This window comes from Aspergillus versicolor, assembly GCF_001890125.1.
Source record: "Aspergillus versicolor CBS 583.65 unplaced genomic scaffold ASPVEscaffold_1, whole genome shotgun sequence".
In the NCBI taxonomy this organism is placed as follows: domain Eukaryota; kingdom Fungi; phylum Ascomycota; class Eurotiomycetes; order Eurotiales; family Aspergillaceae; genus Aspergillus; species Aspergillus versicolor.
The window spans coordinates 2,787,114-2,804,453 of record NW_024467524.1 but is presented as its reverse complement, the minus strand read 5'-3'; the positions used below and the strand labels follow the sequence as shown (position 1 = coordinate 2,804,453).

General features: G+C 50.6%; 5 protein-coding genes across 5 annotated transcripts; 3 read left to right on the top strand and 2 right to left on the bottom strand.

Moving 5' to 3' along the window:
* Window positions 1-3,886: 3,886 nt before the first annotated feature.
* Window positions 3,887-7,200, top strand: ASPVEDRAFT_78604 (isoleucine--tRNA ligase ILS1; the record flags this gene model as incomplete). Its single annotated transcript, XM_040816574.1, has 2 exons — window positions 3,887-4,315; window positions 4,396-7,200. The coding sequence occupies 2 exons, from the start codon at window positions 3,887-3,889 to the stop codon at window positions 7,198-7,200; spliced, it is 3,234 nt and encodes a 1,077-aa protein (XP_040662620.1).
* A 223-nt stretch (window positions 7,201-7,423) lies between these two features.
* ASPVEDRAFT_78603 (uncharacterized protein) lies at window positions 7,424-7,722 on the bottom strand (the record flags this gene model as incomplete). The annotated part of the gene is made up of 3 exons (XM_040816573.1): window positions 7,424-7,444; window positions 7,506-7,601; window positions 7,657-7,722. 3 exons carry the CDS (start codon window positions 7,720-7,722, stop codon window positions 7,424-7,426), a joined length of 183 nt encoding a protein of 60 aa, XP_040662619.1.
* A 159-nt stretch (window positions 7,723-7,881) lies between these two features.
* ASPVEDRAFT_182850 (Sfi1 family protein) lies at window positions 7,882-11,554 on the top strand. Its single transcript, XM_040808899.1, has 2 exons — window positions 7,882-8,145; window positions 8,225-11,554. The coding sequence occupies exons 1-2, from the start codon at window positions 8,082-8,084 to the stop codon at window positions 11,377-11,379; spliced, it is 3,219 nt and encodes a 1,072-aa protein (XP_040662618.1). The 5' UTR covers window positions 7,882-8,081; the 3' UTR covers window positions 11,380-11,554.
* A 324-nt stretch (window positions 11,555-11,878) lies between these two features.
* ASPVEDRAFT_119476 (WD repeat protein) lies at window positions 11,879-16,209 on the top strand (the record flags this gene model as incomplete). The annotated part of the gene is made up of 7 exons (XM_040805703.1): window positions 11,879-11,959; window positions 12,036-12,224; window positions 12,311-14,572; window positions 14,620-15,063; window positions 15,111-15,357; window positions 15,411-15,661; window positions 15,712-16,209. 7 exons carry the CDS (start codon window positions 11,879-11,881, stop codon window positions 16,207-16,209), a joined length of 3,972 nt encoding a protein of 1,323 aa, XP_040662617.1.
* A 241-nt stretch (window positions 16,210-16,450) lies between these two features.
* On the bottom strand, window positions 16,451-17,277 carry ASPVEDRAFT_23836 (uncharacterized protein; the record flags this gene model as incomplete). The annotated part of the gene is made up of 2 exons (XM_040809597.1): window positions 16,451-17,212; window positions 17,263-17,277. 2 exons carry the CDS (start codon window positions 17,275-17,277, stop codon window positions 16,451-16,453), a joined length of 777 nt encoding a protein of 258 aa, XP_040662616.1.
* Window positions 17,278-17,340: the final 63 nt, after the last annotated feature.

Here is a 17,340-nt window from a genome sequence, read left to right as displayed (position 1 = left end):
TTCTCTTGTCGCGGCTCCGACAGCTCTAGCGGCCACTTGGCGGTGGACTTGTTGACTTGGATGTAGCTGGCCCCAAAGAACAACCCACCATTCGCCGTTCAGTCGGTTCCCCCTCAGTGGTTCGATGCATACCAATTGATACGCGCCCAGCCGGTGGTGACCATGAAATATCGAGTGACCCGTTGCGATGTTTCGAATCCTCGAGTCGCAGGCGCCCGCCAAACAAACGGCGACGGACACAATCAACACCTTGATCGGTAGGTTGCAGAGTGCAACGCTACTGGAGGACCGAAGAGCTGCTATACAAGGACTGAGGAGTTTTGCGAAGATATACCCTGCATCGGTCGCGTCGGGTGCCCTCCGACCGTTGATTAGCAGCCTCCGAAATGACCGGGAGGATGTCGACACGCTCAAGGTCGTCCTGGAGACCTTGTTAATGCTATTCTCGCCAGATGCGAGCAGTGTTCGTGTGACTCGACCGTCGGATATATGATTGATGAACTGACACCTTTGTCTAGCCCGAGGCGTCTGATGAGATAGCTCTCTGGCTATCCGACGAGTTCACGCAGGTACGAACGATCCGCATGCAGTCACGACCCATTCGCTAACGAAACGAAAGCGACAAGACAATATTACAGCTTTACTAGATCTTTTAGATACCCGAGATTTCTATTCTCGCCTATATTCCTTACAGCTTATGTTCCAAATTTCGAGTGGACGACCCGAACGAACGCAAGAATGCATTTTGACCGCGCCGTTAGGTATCCCCAGGCTAGTTAGCGTTCTAGGGGATGCACGAGAGCCGGTGCGCAACGGTACGCATGGCAATTTCCTTTTCCCCCATAGGTTTTGTTATCCCGGGCTAGCAAGGCTTCCAGCTGACAACCGCTTTACGGTTCTACAGAAGCACTGCTCCTTCTCATTGCGTTGACGCCTGCCTCGGAAGAGCTTCAAAAACTCGTCGCTTTCGAAAATGCGTTTGAAACCCTCTGCTCGCTGATGGAGTCCGAAGGTGGATTGATACATGGATCCGGGATCATCGAAGATTGCCTCTCACTCCTCGCCAACTTGCTGAAGCTCAACATTCCCAACCAGTCGTACTTCCGTGAGACGGGTTGCATACAAAGGCTGGCCAAGCTGCTTGCCGATGTTAACCAAGAGCAGGATTCCGACGAGCCTACTCCTCCATGGATGCTTGCTCAGCGCGATAAGAACGTATGGGGCTTGTTGGTGATTATCCAGCTATTCTTGGTGAAAGGCGGCATCAACACTGCTGCGAATCAAATGGCGTTTTGGAACACTGGCGTAATGGAGCAGGTATTAAGTACAGCTTTTGGACAGAGATTTACCGTGAAAGTTACCGCCAAGGTAGGTGAACGCTGTTTTATATAGAAGCAGAGCCATGATGTTAACTTGATCAGGCTCTCGCGACATGTGCCGATTTGATCCGCGGAAATCAACCGCTACAGGAGAGATTCGGCGATGTTGAAGTGTTTTGGGGTGCAGGGCAGGCAAACGATGAGGTCAATGGCAACAAGGCCGCAAAACCACTTCCCAGAATCAATGTGATTGAAGCGTTACTCAAGCTCTCACTTGAACCCGCCCCTATCCAACTGCTTGATGCTCGCCTCTCTGCATGTGACTGCGTCAAGGCCTTTTTCACAAATCACTCGGGGATCCGCGTTCATGTACTACTGCGAGCGATAAATGGACATGCCAGCGGTCAAGACGAAATCCCCAATATACTGACTGTTCTGCTCACTCCACCGGAACTACGAGGAAATGCTGACCCATATCAAACTTGGATGGCTTCTATATTGATGTTCCATTTATTGTTTGAGAACACTGAAGCGAAGTCTGTGGCCATGGGAGTGACTGAAGGCGATGCTGAGAATGGAGAAGAGGTTATAACCTGCATTCAGACCATCACGGGTAACCTCATCACAGGAATACAGCGGGGCGATGACGAAAGAATATCTCTAGGGTATCTGATGCTACTCTGCGGCTGGCTGTTTGAAGACCCTGATGCCGTGAATGACTTCCTCGGAGAAGGTAGCAGTATCCAAACCCTATTGCAAGAGACCAAACACAGGGGTGTCACGAACGTGCATGTATCCGGTCTTTGCACTATTTTACTGGGAATAATCTACGAGTTCTCTTCAAAAGACTCTCCCATCCCCCGAAAGACCTTGCACAAGCTGTTACTGGAACAATTGGGAAGGGAGCAGTATATCGACAAAATAACACGACTTAGAGAATCCCCTCTGGTCCGCGATTTCGAGGTTCTACCCCAAACAATTGGGGCGAACTACGAGGGTGGACTTCCCGACATCTTCTTTGACCGGGTATTTATTGAATTTCTCAAAGACAACTTTAGCCGTTTGCTAAGAGCCATTGATCGTGAGCCTGGGCTTGAAATCTCCGTCATCACGAATGGTGTTGAACGTGGCGTCTCCCGAGAACTGGTCGACTCTCTCAAATCCGAAGTCGAAGAAAAAGATCAAGTCGTGCAAAAACTTGAGTCGGAACTTGTTTCTCTGAGGCATAAACTTGAACACGAACAAGCCGAGCACCGAAAGTCCAGGGACACTAGTGGGCTAGAATTTTCAAAATTACAACAGGGCCATGACTCGCTTCAGAAGCGCCTTGAGCAGGAATTGGCTGCCGCAGGCGAGCAACACAAACAAGCGAAGAATGAGTTGCTGAAACAGCATGGAGAGCAACTTCGAGCCATCGATGCGCAACTGCGAGAGACTTCTGCTGAGTACGAAAGGAAAAGCAGCAAGTTTAAAGAACGGCACGAGACTGAGGTGGCTGATCTCCAAAAGAAAATCCGGTCATTGGAGTCAGATCTCGCCCGAGTCAAAGAACAACACAGCGGTGAAACACGAGAGCTGACCACAACGATTGAAACTTTGAAGTCAGAGGCGGACCGATCCAAGGAACTGCATGCAACTGAAGTTGCTGGTCTCAATAAATCCATACAGGATGTGCAGTCAACTGCCGACAAGGCTGAGCAGTACAAGTCGGAAGTTGCTGAACTTGAGTCGAAGGTCGAGACTCTGAAGTCAGAGGTCGAAAGCACGAAGGAAAAGCATGCGACTGAAGTTTCCGGCCTAAGCACTACGGTCCAAGATCTACAATCAAAACTGGATACAGCTAAGCAGCAGCATGAGTCGGAAACCGCCAAACTCGAATCCGCCAACGAGACGATACGTTCGGAGCTCAATACAATGAAAGAACAGTCCACGCAAGATATCGAAGCCGTTAGGGAAGATTATACTTCCAAGTGCTCTGCACTAGAATCTAGGGCGCAACAAGCTGAAGGCGAGGTCGACAGGCTTGAGGCCGAGGCACGCAAAACTGCACAGGCGCTCGAGGAAGCACAAAAGGCCCTTGAGAAGGCGCAAGGTGAAGCCAAGGCGAAGGAAGAAGCGCGCCAGGCGGCACAGTCAGAGCTGGAGGATCTCCTCATCGTGTTTGGTGACATCGAAACAAAGAGAAACGAGGATAAGGTGAGTCAGAATCAAATGGCTATAGTTGGCAGATATACTAATCCTTTGCCACAGAAACGGTTGAAGGAACTGGGCCAGGAAGTATCTGAAGATGAGGACGACGAGGAGGAAGAGGACGAGTGAATGCACATGCCCCCCCAACTATACTATACCACTTTCTATATGGTCGAGACAATGTAACATAATTTCTCAAAAATATAGACTTGAAGCCACTCGTATAGATCATTTTGTCCGCAGTAAGTGGCCGGCCTGCGTGGGGCTTGGCAAAATCGGCAGGGCGCGGGGTGACTCACTTTTTCTTCAAAAAGCGCTTTCTACCCCGCGGCCACCGCTCGTGTGCTCTGACAACAACCACGCCGACCGCTACCACCATGTCCATTGACTTTCCCAAGGAGGAGGACATTGTCCTGCAGCGCTGGAGGGAGATCAATGCCTTCCAAAGGCAGGTCGAACTCTCAAAGGGCCGGAAACCTTACACCTTCTACGATGGGCCCCCCTTCGCTACCGGCCTCCCTCACTATGGCCATCTGTTGGCATCCACCATTAAAGATATTATCCCCCGATACTGGTCGATGAAGGGCCACTATGTCGAGCGGCGATTCGGTTGGGATACACACGGTGTGCCCATTGAGTACGAGATCGACAAGAAATGGGGTATGTCGGGTCTGGAGGCCGTTGAGAAGTTCGGAATCGAAAAATACAACGAAGAGTGCAGGGCCATTGTCATGAGGTTTGCGACTGAATGGCGCCAAACTATCGAAAGACTTGGACGCTGGATCGATTTTGATAACGACTACAAGGTTAGTCCTATCTATAAGCCCTCTGGTGGAATCGCGCGGAACTCGGAACCTGAAACTGACTTGATGCTCTTGCAATTCAGACCATGAACACCTCTTTTATGGAGTCCGTATGGTGGGTTTTTAAGCAGCTGTTCGATAAGGGACTCGTTTACAAGGGATTCCGTGTTATGCCTTACTCGACTGCCCTCAACACCCCGCTTAGCAACTTCGAGGCCCAGCAAAATTACAAGGACGTTCAAGACCCCGCCATCGTTGTTACATTTCCTCTTGTCGAGGACCCAGAGACCTGTCTTCTCGCGTGGACAACTACACCTTGGACGCTTCCTTCCAACGCGGCTTTAGCAGTCAATCCGGAATTCGAATATATCAAGATCTTCGATGAAGCCTCTGGCAAGCATTACATCCTGCTCGAATCTTTGCTTCGAACACTATACAAGGACCCCAAGAAGGCCAAGTTCAAGATCGTTGCGCGGTTCAAGGGGTCGGAGATGAAGGACTGGAAGTACCAGCCTCTCTTCGACTACTTTTACAAAACCTTCAAGGACCACGGATACCGTGTGCTGAACGCCGCCTACGTCACCGCGGATGATGGTACCGGTATTGTCCACCAGTCTCCTTCATATGGTGAGGACGATTACAGAGTTGCCGTGGAAGGAGGCGTGATCGACGAGACCCGCCCTCCACCTGACCCTGTAGACGAAATGGGCTGTTTCACGTCCCAAGTACCGGAATTCGAGGGGCAACATGTCAAGGACGCCGACAAGGCTATCATCAGGCACCTCAAGGCAAGCGGACGTCTTATTGTCGATAGTCAGATTACTCACAGCTACCCCTTTTGTTGGCGGTCTGATACCCCCCTGATCTACCGGGCTGTTCCTTCGTGGTTTGTTAAGATCCAGCCTATCATCCCACAAATGCTCCAGGGCATTGAAGAATCACACTGGGTCCCCAGTGCTGTCAAAGACAAGAGATTTGCTAGCTGGATCCAAAACGCTCGCGACTGGAACATTTCTCGTAATCGATTCTGGGGTACTCCACTACCTCTTTGGGCAAACGCAGACTTCAGCGAGATTGTCGCTGTTGGCAGCATCGAAGAGCTCAAAGAGCTGAGTGGATATGAAGGGGAGATTACCGACATTCATCGTGACAAAGTAGACAACATCACCATTCCGAGCAAGAAAGGAAATGGCGATCTTCGCCGCGTGAGTGAAGTGTTCGATTGCTGGTTCGAATCGGGTTCCATGCCATACGCTTCTCAACACTATCCGTTTGAGAACAAGGATCAATTTGAGAAGAGTTTCCCTGGAGATTTTATTGCGGAAGGTCTGGACCAGACCCGTGGATGGTTCTACACTTTGACTGTCCTTGGTACACACCTCTTTGGCAAACTTCCCTTTAAGAACTGCGTTGTCAACGGTATTGTTCTTGCCGAAGATGGAAAGAAGATGTCGAAGCGGTTGAAGAACTACCCTGATCCTTCTCTGATCATGGAACGGTATGGTTCGGACGCCCTCCGCCTTTATCTCATCAACTCCCCGGTTGTTCGCGCAGAGCCGCTCCGGTTCAAGGAATCTGGTGTTAAAGAAATTGTTGCCAAGGTTCTTCTTCCTCTGTGGAACAGTTACAAGTTCTTCGAAGGTCAGGCAGCTCTTTTGAAGAAGACCGAAGGAATCGACTTCATGTGGGATCCCAAGGTGGAGGCTACCAACACCAATGTTATGGACCGCTGGATCTTGGCTAGTTGCCAAAGTCTTCTCAAGTTCGTCAATGAGGAGATGGCCGGATACCGCCTATACACAGTCGTTCCCCGCCTTCTAGGACTCATTGAAAACACGACAAACTGGTACATCAGATTCAACCGCAAGCGCCTGAAGGGTGAGAACGGCGTTGACGACACCTTGCACGCTCTGAACACTCTCTTCGAGGTTCTCTACACTCTAGTCCGCGGACTTGCCCCATTCACACCTTTCCTCACCGATAACATCTATGGTCGACTTCTCCCCCACATTCCTGAGTCTCTACACAGCGAGGATAGCAGGAGTGTTCACTTCCTTCACTTCCCCGAGGTCCGTGAAGAGCTGTTTGATGAGGTTGTGGAGAGAAGAGTGGGACGAATGCAGAAGGTCATTGAAATGGCCCGTATCTCCCGTGAACGACGGTCTCTTGGATTGAAGACTCCCTTGAAGACCCTAGTCGTGATCCACCAGGACCAGCAATACCTAGACGATGTGAAGTCCTTGGAGGGGTACATCCTTGAGGAGATCAATGTTCAGGAGCTCGTCCTTTCCACTGATGAGGAAAAATACAACGTCCAGTACAGTGTGACTGCCGACTGGCCAACTCTAGGCAAGAAGTTGAAGAAGGATGCACAGAAGGTCAAGAAGGCTTTGCCATCATTGAGCAGCGACGATGTCAAGAAGTTCGTTGCGGACAAGAAGATCCTTGTTGACGGTATTGAGCTTGTGGAGGGAGACCTTGTGGTGAAGCGAGGCCTTAAGCAGGACTCCTCGGCGGAAGACAAAGAGCCCAACGCCGATGACGATGTATTGACTATTCTAGATGCCAAGCTGTATCCTGAACTGGCACACCAGGGACTTGGTCGAGAAATCGTTAACCGACTCCAGCGCCTCCGTAAGAAGGCTGGGTTGGTCCCTACTGATGATGTCAAGATGGAATACCATGTTCTCACGGATCCGGATAATGTCGGCATTAAGGAGGCATTCTCGACACAGGCGCCAGTCATTGAGAAGGTGGTGCGCCGGCCGCTTGAGCAATATCAAACCGCTGACGGCAAGGCTCCTAGCGGAGACGAAGCGGGCATGATCATGCAAGAGGAACAGGAAGTGCAAAACGCCACTTTCTTGCTGCGGCTGCTGAAGCTGTAGACATCGGGGTATGCAGAAACGGTTTCTTAGACTCAGATATCAATTAGGGTAGAGATGTTGGTTTCAAAGTAGTGAAATTTCTAAAAACAATATATCCACGATTTCAGGTTAAACATCATAAAACATCATGATATAAAGTCCACTGTAGTAGACATCAGACAAAAGCTCCAAAGCACCATAATATACACATTTTCTAAGCAAATTAAGCACGTGGGCTTCCCATTCAGGCTTTCTTAGATGCTGCCTTTTTACACCTCCTGTCAGACATATTCTATACAAGGGACAGGGCATCTAAAACAACATACCAGAAAGCAATCTTTCAGCTTCATAAATTCCTTTGCGCACATGTCTTTATGTACCCCTTGGTAATCGGCAACGATGCACTTGCCATATGCCGCTGCCTGCAAACCACCCAGTCAGCCTCGCCATCAGAGCAACCGAAGAAGGCAAACATACCTCTACAGCGCACTTGGAAGTGGACTTTGCAAACTTCTCAATAGGCCGTGTCCGTGTCGATGTCATCTTTTTCCTCTTTTGCAAGACTTGATGCTTGAATATGTGCCACCAAAAGGCTGGATAGTGAAGCACCCGTAATTACATAATCGGGAAGGTACTGCACGTGACCTGTCGTGAATGTTTGGCTGCGCGACCAAGCAAAACATTGGTTGCAGTCTTGCAGTCGGCAAAACTAAGTCACAAATTGGCCCCGGCATTCTTCTGCTCAGGCTTGTGGTTTGTGAATTTACCGATGTTAGTCGGTGTCGCAAACTCCAGAACGACGAGCTTGTGTATTTTCTCGTCTAGAGCTCGCAATGGTTTATTTGGTTTCTCGTCTCCATGAGCCATATGCGAAAAACACGCGTTAGGTCGCGGATATTTCGATGCCTCCCGTTCCCGCTCAGCGAAGAGCTCTATCCCACGAAGATCCGGCCATTTCAGACGAAGGTGTGCGATTACCTTGCCTACCGTTACCACCTATTTTCTGCGGAATTTCAATGCTAACGGCCGTTTACCTGTTTATTAGATGTCGGCTTCCTCTTCCAAATCATCAGTCACGCGGAGCGCCATCCGGACGCAGATCGTCTTCCCTACAGAGTATTGTTCAAAGAGTACGATGCGGCAATTGAAGAGCATGGAACGGAAGCGGATCCAGGCTATGCCTGTATGCGCTTCCTGTTCAAGATGGGAAGCAAAGATGTCATAGGAGATACTCTGTTTGAGAAGTTTGAGAATCTGCTCCAGCAAATGGGCATTGTGATCGAATTTGGCAATGACGATAATGACACTGATGCTTATACGGACAATCTTTCCGTTGTCGATGTCCAGCCACGGACGACGGCTGAACCGGCCTCACAAGAGATCCGGACACCCCGGCCGCGGCGAGCCTCATTCAATTCGATGTACGATGTTGGAGATGACCCGACTACTCGGAGCTTTATCAACCGTCCAAGCTCGCGATCCTCGTTGTCGCGATTACAAACCGGCAAACCCGAGTTCCAGGCCCCATCCCAGCCGAACCACACTCCGAGGAGGGCCGAATCGCCAGACAGGACGCAACTGATTGCGCAATTCATGGACGTCGGCCGACGCCTTATTAGTAAAATGGATTCCCTACAGTCCGCAAAGGAAAGAACGAGGGAATTCTCGGATGCCGTTAATGAAGACCGTTCAAGAAGAATGGCAGAAGCTCCCCGAACCAAAAGATCCAAATCCCAAAGCGTACGCTCTGCTGGTTCAAGCTCAGACGAAGAAGATGAGGGTGAAGATGAGTCCCTAGTCTCCGAAGACGTTGATGGAGTCTTCGAGAAACCCAATGTACCACCCGAGTTGCTCTATCGGCCTTCACTTTCGGATCTGTTGAGGGATGCTTCGACGTTCAATATGTATCGCCAACGGTCTTTAAACAGACGTATCTTAACCCAGTGGATGAAACGAGCTGTGCAGGCACGGCAGGCTCACCAAAATATGGGAATGGTTGCTCTAAATCGGGATAGAGTTACTCTAATTCGGCAGGCTTTCGGAACATGGAACTCCATAATCCGGGAGAAAAGGCAAACAGCTCGTACAGAGAGGTTCTTTAACCACCTGGAGGAGCGCGCCGCCCGGGCTCGAGACGTGTATTTGATGACGAAAGCTTTCACCCACTGGGCAGCAGTTGCCTCTGATGAGCTAGAAAAGACCACTAAAGCTCGGCGGCATATTCTTGGTGTCAAGTATTTCAATGCATGGCGTGAAATAACCGCCGTCAACGTTCTCAAGGCCCAGCGATTTGCACTACAAAGGCCTATGCAGGTTTGGAAGCAAAAGACCGATCATATCAAAGGGCTAGAGACACAGGCTGTTATACATCATAATGCGAAACTAAAACATGGCTTCTACTGGCAGTGGTTCTGGGGTCTCTGCGAGAGACGCGCTCCCAGGTGGCACGAATTCTGCATCAAGAGACGCTCTTTGCTTTACTGGCTGCGGACTTTCCGAACAAATAGAGAACGCATACATGAGATTGATACGACGAATAAACGAGTATCCCTAAGATCTACGCTTCAAGCGTTGCGGGACAGGTCAAAAGCAATTGTTGGGGCTGAGCAGCAGGCCGTTACCATACAACGGCAGCAGCTCCTCCGGGGATCTTTCGACGAATGGAAGCTCCAGGCTCGTCTGGCACCAGCCGCTACCCATGTCGCAGAGATGGTTGACACTAACATCATGCGAACAGCGTTTGATCAATGGACGAATCGAATTGACATGCTAAATCAAGCAAGGGAGATGGATCGACAAAGAATTATACGAAACGCATGGGTCGCGTGGAATGATAATCTCCGTTGCCAGGCATTAACTGCGCGCATCGAGGAGCGCCTAAAAATTGAGACGATGTACAAATGGATTCTAGCGGAGCGATATCGACTTATGCAACGAATTCGCGAGCGACGGATCAAACGAGATGTCTTCTCAACGTTTGTGACAAATGTTCGTACAACGTATACGCAACTGCTCCATAACGCCGATATTTACGAAGACCGACGAAACGACGATCTACTCCGGTCGAAGTTTGATTCCTGGCGGAACCGACTGGCGCTTCAACACGAACGCGAAAATATGGCCTTTGAGTTTTATGCCCCGCGCCTTGTCCAGGAATCGCTTGTGGCCTGGCGCTCGAAACAGGAGCATGTCACAAAACTGGAAGAGTGGTCTCGAGATGCCAGATTCTATTTTGTATCGACTCGAACCCTGAAGCGCTGGCGGTCTGCAACGTTGGACTCCGCCAAACGTCGTCGCCAGGAAGCTTACGCGACGGTGCGGCGAAAAATGAAAATCAATCTTGCATCAAAGGCCTTGTCATCTTGGCTATCCAGGACGCGCGAGATTCTTGATATTGAGCAGCAAGCTTTACAACTTGATAGGGCGAACAATCTGGACATTGTATCGGAGTTACTGTCGCGGTGGCACGAAAAGACCACACAACGAATTCAAGAATGTGAAGACGCAGATGTCTTCTACGCCAAGCAGATTGGTTATGGCAAGCTGATACGATGGGCGGAAGGCGTGGTTACATCTCGCCAGCTGGAGGAACAAGCTGTTAATGTGTACCGACTACATGTACTTGGCCAAGCCAACACCCAGCTTCGCAAGCTCAGTCTCCGGGTTTTCCAAATACACAACAGCTCTGAAACGGCAGAGGCCTTCGGGGAACGGAACCTCAGAAAACACGCAAGAGGCTTCTTCCGCCGTTGGCTCGACCAAGCAAGATTCCACTTGGAGGCTCGAGATTCTCCAGGGCCACTAGTGAGCCCCACGAGAAACCCCAGTCGTGCTAGTGCTAGCGGTGCAGAACAGTCGATATTTGATCCTTGGCAGGTTGAGACGCCTTTTAAACTCAACGACTTTGTCCCTGAACTCGAGCGCCCATCGGCGACTCCATTAGCTACGCCTAACAACATGACTTCACCCTCCAAACGGGCAGCGAGGGCTCGCGTACTAGCGCGTGCTTCAACCACCCCAGCAACACCCCTGCATACGCCCTTCGCTAGTAGACTACTACGCGAGGGCGTTACTGTTCCAACTACGTCCAGTCGACGGGATCGCACTGGACGCAGTAGCGCTCTGGGGACTGTTCGGTTCGCTGATCAGGAACCGGAGTCGCCCACGAGCGGGAAAGGGTCGGCGAATCGTCGACCATAAACTCGATAAAATATAGTCGTGTGTTTTATGTATGCTCTTCATGCGGTTTGTGGCGGGCAAGGATGGCGATTATGATACCCTTTTGTCGGAACAAGCGCTATGTAAAAGATCTGTATTTATGATATTGGATGAACAAAATAGACTCATATTATTTTATATCAATTCTCTGTTTTGCTAGCCACTGGCCCTATATTTACTCATTGTATATGTCTCGATGCCTCAGTTTGGTGGTATACTCTACTGTCAGCTGGCAGGCCCGCAAGGTCACACGCGGAAAAGCGGAGGAGCTGCGGAATCGGCGTCATCATTCTGGCTCCCGAGACAACATTAAGTTAACTCTCCCACCAACCCTTGCCTGCACCACCGAATTCCCTCGTCCAAGCTCCACGGGCCTCTTACTCTATTTTATTTGTCTTAAATCCATTCACGCCCATACCTGGCAATGGTGTACTATCCGTCTTGAGCGCACCGAGCGTCTGATCTCCCCACGACCACCCCTATGCGAGCTGTACTACCGGGGAGACCCCCTGTGAAGCTCCAGTCTTTCGACACCGCGCTGTGGAATGGCCTTCGCGTTGTTGTAAGTTTGCACCATGAAGCAATTCTCGAAAGTCTATTGTCTGTTGTCGAGCTAACTCATTTGCGCGTCTTGTTAGGTGTACATCTCCGGCCAAGCACTGGTTATACTCGGAGGTCCTCACAAGCTCCTACAAACGATCTATGTCGATGACACACAGGCACTGGAGGCGGTCGCAATAAATGAAGCTTCAGGGAAGATTGCTGTTTGCGGAGGTCCCCATGTTTTCGTCTACCAGCCGTATGGGATTCTCGACGAAACGTTGAAGGTTTGTGGCTGCGCCTAAGGATGCTGGAGTTGAGCTGTGGAGCTTCTGAGAATGTTGAGTGGTACTAACGTCTTGGAACTTGATAGTGGTCGCTGTCCTCTACACTCCGCTACGAAAATGACGAAGAAACGATACAGACGATATCGTGGGGTTCCCACGAGGAGCTTCTTGTGGGAAACTCGTATTTGACACTCTGGTTTCTGAACGATACACCGCGGGCGGCATGGAGGCAAGAGTTGGCAAACCCTGTAAAATTCGCGCAGTTCTCGCCGGACTCGACCCTCATTGTTACAACGGGACTTTACGATCGCTTCGTCAAAGTATGGAGACGACTAGCGTTTGGGGCGGACGATGTGCGGTTTGATGTGTCGTACCTCCCGCATCCTCGCGTAGTGACGGGATTCCATTGGCGCCGGCCGCTACATGGAGAACAATCGATGGCGAACGTCTTTTACACGCTATGCGCCGACAATAGGATTAGAGTATGGGCGGCGGTTGATAAGCATGCTCCGGCGCCGCTACATTTCTGGACCCAGATCGATATGGGCGTCTCTGTACAACCACGACAGACGAATGGTACGGACATTTCTCGCCGTTACGGATTCATCATCGATAGTCGGGACTTCTGCAGTGCCACTGAGCGCGCAGTGGAGCGGGGCACAGGAAACAAAGGAAACCATGCATTGGAACACATTATAGAAGTGGCAAACAAGAGCCCAGAGATATGTGTCGTTATAGATGGCGAGGGCCACATGTCTGCCTGGGCATTGGAAGATGTCGGCTCAAAGACACAGTCCGAATTGAATGTGTTTAACATTCTGCATGTCGAAGGCTTGGATTTCTCGTTCTTGCGTGGACGCTCTGCGCAGGAAGATTACGCTCAAATATGTGCTTTTCAGAGCGCAGACCCGAAAGACACACTTTCGATTCTGATTCACCATTTTGATGGACGTATTGAATGGTTTGATTCGCAGGTTGACATTTTGTTTGACCCGGCCCCGGTCAAGAATCGGATAGCGCGCAAAGCATCCTGGACTGGACATATTGGGCCTGTCAAGAAAATAGTCCGCAACGCCTTTGGGGACACCCTCACCTCACGTACAGACGACAACAAAGCCCTGGTATGGAAGCAGAAACGGAGAGAAAGCGATTCGGGACTTACCCGTAGGAGTACGCTGTTTTCCGACGAGCATATCCACCGCAGTTGCGTAATCGAGAACGGAGATTTCATTGTTAATTTGCACCATAACGGGATATCTCTGTGGGACGTTCGCTCCTTTCATGCCGAGAAACTTGCATCTACGACATTTCAGCTCTCGAGTAAACCGCTCTGCGTCCTGGAGATGCTTACGCATGAGAAGAACGCCGGTGTTGTATACCTGGCGGCAATCGCCGCCGATATGACCGGAATTGCTTGGGAGGCTAGCCTTCCGATTAGGAAAGGACAGGACAAGTCCCAGTGTTACTTGAAGGAATTCTGCTCCTTTGATTTAGGACTGGAAGAGGACGTCGCATATTTTCTACCTGTAGATCCCGCCGGTCCCCGGACACAAATGTCTGGGTTTTTTGATCTCTTTTCTCCTGATATAGCGCTATCTTATACATCGACTGGCGTTGTCCGCACATGGACTGCGAAGGTCGATAAAGAGAATCGGCGCATAGAGTGGCTACTGACGTCCACTGTTGAGACGGGTATCACAAACCCAACACTTGCAAGTGGTAGCTCCATTAAGAAAGCTGCACTTGTAGACGAGGACCGAACACATTTAACTATTTGGGATACAAGCGGGGCTCAACTCGAGTTCGAGGAGCACTTCTCGCAGCAGGATATAATCCGCGACCTGGACTGGACGTCCACTCCAGATATGCAGTCCGTTCTCGCAGTGGGATTTCCACACAAGGTAATCCTACTCTCGCAATTGCGTTACGATTATCTCGATTCTGGCCCATCTTGGACGCAAATCCGCGAGATATGGATCCGTGATCTGACGCCTCACCCTATCGGAGACTCATGTTGGTTGAGTAACGGCCACCTTGCAATCGGGGCGGGCAATCAACTTTTTGTTTATGGGAACGAAATTGACGCTGCAGACCGTTTGGTGTCGCAGCTTCGTATACCTACTCGGGGCTCGTCGACTGTTGGTCTTTTCGAAGTCGTAAGCAGGCTGAATGGCTCACTTCCTGTATTCCACCCGCAATTCCTCGCCCAATGTATTCTCAGCGGCAAGACGAACTTGGTGCATTCGATATTGATGAAACTTCATCGGAAATTGAAGTTCTACACCGAGGGTGACGATATGGACGGTTTTCTGGAGATGCCGCTAGAGGACATTTACTGGGATACTGACGTAAGTTGAATTCTAATAAGTCTGTTTCTTGGGCTAACATGGAGAAGACACCACAAAAAGCGGTTTCTAAAGAACTGAACTCGTCATATGCGGACCTTTCCCTGGACGATGAGCCGTCAGTGATGGACGAGGATACCGCGGCCATTCTCAATGACAATCTTGCCAGAGTAGCTTTGCCGCAGCTTACCAGCCAGGAACAAGTCCGACTGGTTGATACGATTGAATGCGTTGCCACTGTTGAAAAGCACCGCCGTTCAATGGATGATAATGCTGCCCGCTATCTTTTGTTTTTCAGACAACATATGCTGCGCAGGACCCAGGGGATTGCAAATAAGGTCACAGTGTCCTGGCGAGAGATAGTTTGGGCCTTCCATAGTAGCAGCCAGGACATCCTCCTGGATCTTGCGTCTAAGCAGTTTGGTGGAAAGCTGTCCTGGAAGGCTGCTCGCGAAAGTGGAATGTTTATGTGGTTGTCGAATCCAGTGACAATTGTAAGGACGAAGCCCTTTTCGATGAGGCATTGGCTAATAGTTTGCAGCGAGAGCAATTGGAGGTAGTCGCCCGGAATGAGTACACCAAATCAGAAGACAGGAATCCAATCGATTGTTCTTTGTACTACTTGGCCCTCCGGAAGAAGAACATCCTTCAGGGTCTTTGGCGGATGGCTCATTGGAACCGTGAACAGTCTGCGACTCAAAAGTTGTTGGCAAACGATTTCCGGGAGCCCCGGTGGCAAACAGCTGCTCTGAAGAACGCATATGCTTTGCTTGGAAAGCGTAGGTTTGGTAAGTTCCCTATGGCCCAGTCACTTGATGATACCCTAGCTCACTCAAAACAGAATATGCCGCCACATTCTTCCTCCTCGCGGACCACTTGCGAGATGCTGTTCATGTCTGTTTGAACCAGGTTGGCGATCTTCAACTGGCGATTGCCATCACCCGTGCCTACGAAGGGGATGATGGGCCTGTTTTGAAAGAGATTCTGGAAACGAGAGTTTTGCCTGAAGCTGCAACTGATGGGAATCGGTGGATGGCTTCATGGGCTTTCTGGATGCTCGGCCGCCGCGATATGGCTGTGCGATCGCTGATTGTGAGCTGCACAAACTGATACCGCAAGAACCCAAGCTAACTGAATCCCAGTCTCCCGTCGAGTCACTTATCCCTTCAACACCGAGCTCGCCTGAGACTCCTGGCTCAGTCCCCATACAAGCCAAGTCCTACTTGTCCAACGATCCGGCACTGGTTGTCCTATACAAACAACTCCGGGAGATGACACTACAAACGCTTAAGGGTGCCTCTAAGGTATCCGCCAAAGACGAGTGGGACTTTGTTCTCCGCAATGCACGCCTGTATGATCGAATGGGCTGTGATCTCCTCGCCCTTGACCTTGTTCGCCACTGGGAGTTCCTGAAAGAGCCCCAGTCCACGCAACTGACGAAGGGCGGCGGTATCAATTTGGTCGATGGTGCTGTTGATTACCGTAAGATGCTTCGGCGGAGAAGCAGTCTTGTTGTTGCAGATATGCCGACCAAGAAGAGTCTGGGAATGGAGCCGACCACGCCGAAGAAGCCGCAACCGCCGCCGACGATGTTCCATGAGCCTGATGCGAACTCTTTGCTTGATAGTTTCGGGTTTTAGCGTGCGTATTCTGTGTTGATTTACGTATGTGTATATTCTAGGTGGCTGGAGCCTTTTATATTTATTATTTAGATGGGATTCATCTCGTGAACGACATTGCTATTCATAAGTGACATATCTGAATCTAAAGCAAACACCAGGAAAAGAAAGTATCAGGATCTTCCACGCCCAGAACGCCAACCCATAACCGAAAACACATTGTCACATCACATCATATAAACCTAAACCGACTCAAACCAATCTAACGACCCAAAAGCGACAGCCTCCTCTGCTGCCATCTCCCCGGCATAACACCATTGGGAGGATGCGAGACATGCCCCTTAACCGTCGCATTGGTCGGCACAGTTCCATTCCCAATCGCAGGTGCATGACTATATCCACTGCCACTGCCACTTCCATCGGAACAATCAATCCTCATATACACCTCCGAAAGAGGCATATATCCCGGACTCCGCTTGACACACTCGCTCTCGCCACCAGTCCCAGAACCCACAGCGAACTCGCGCCGGATGAGCACCGGCTCGTAGCACCCCGGCTTCTCGAAGAGGCGCACCGTGCACATCTCGATGTTGGGACGGCTCTCCTTGCGGCGCCAGAACCCTGCCACTGAGACTGAGCTTGGACTTGGGGTTGGGCTTGGTATTGTAGGTGTTGTGCTTGCGACTGCACTTGAAGTTGGGTGCATGCTTGCACTTGGATGAATACTTGGGCTTGAGCTCGAGGTTAGGCTCGAGTTTGCGCCGCCGTGGCCGCGCTGCCGCTCGTCGATCTCTAGAGCGAATGAGACGTGGTCTACCTCGTTGAGATAGCCGAGGGGGATGGGGACGGGGACGCCCTGGCAGACGCCCTGGCGGATGTTCATGCTGACGGTGAATCGCTCATCGAGGTCGAGGTCATTTGGGGTTTGGGAGTTGGATGGGCATGATGGGCCGAATTTTGTGGTGATGCGGTGTGTGCGGAGGGAGTGGGCTGTTGTTGCGAGGAGGGTAAGGAGGATGGAGAGCTGGAGGGTTGGGTTAGTGGGGGTGGAAGTAAGATGAGGAGAGCACATACTGTTGCCCAATACATTGTTTCGGGTTGTAAGTCGTATCTTGAGAAAGTGATAGGCAGGTGGTTCTTATTTGGTGGAGA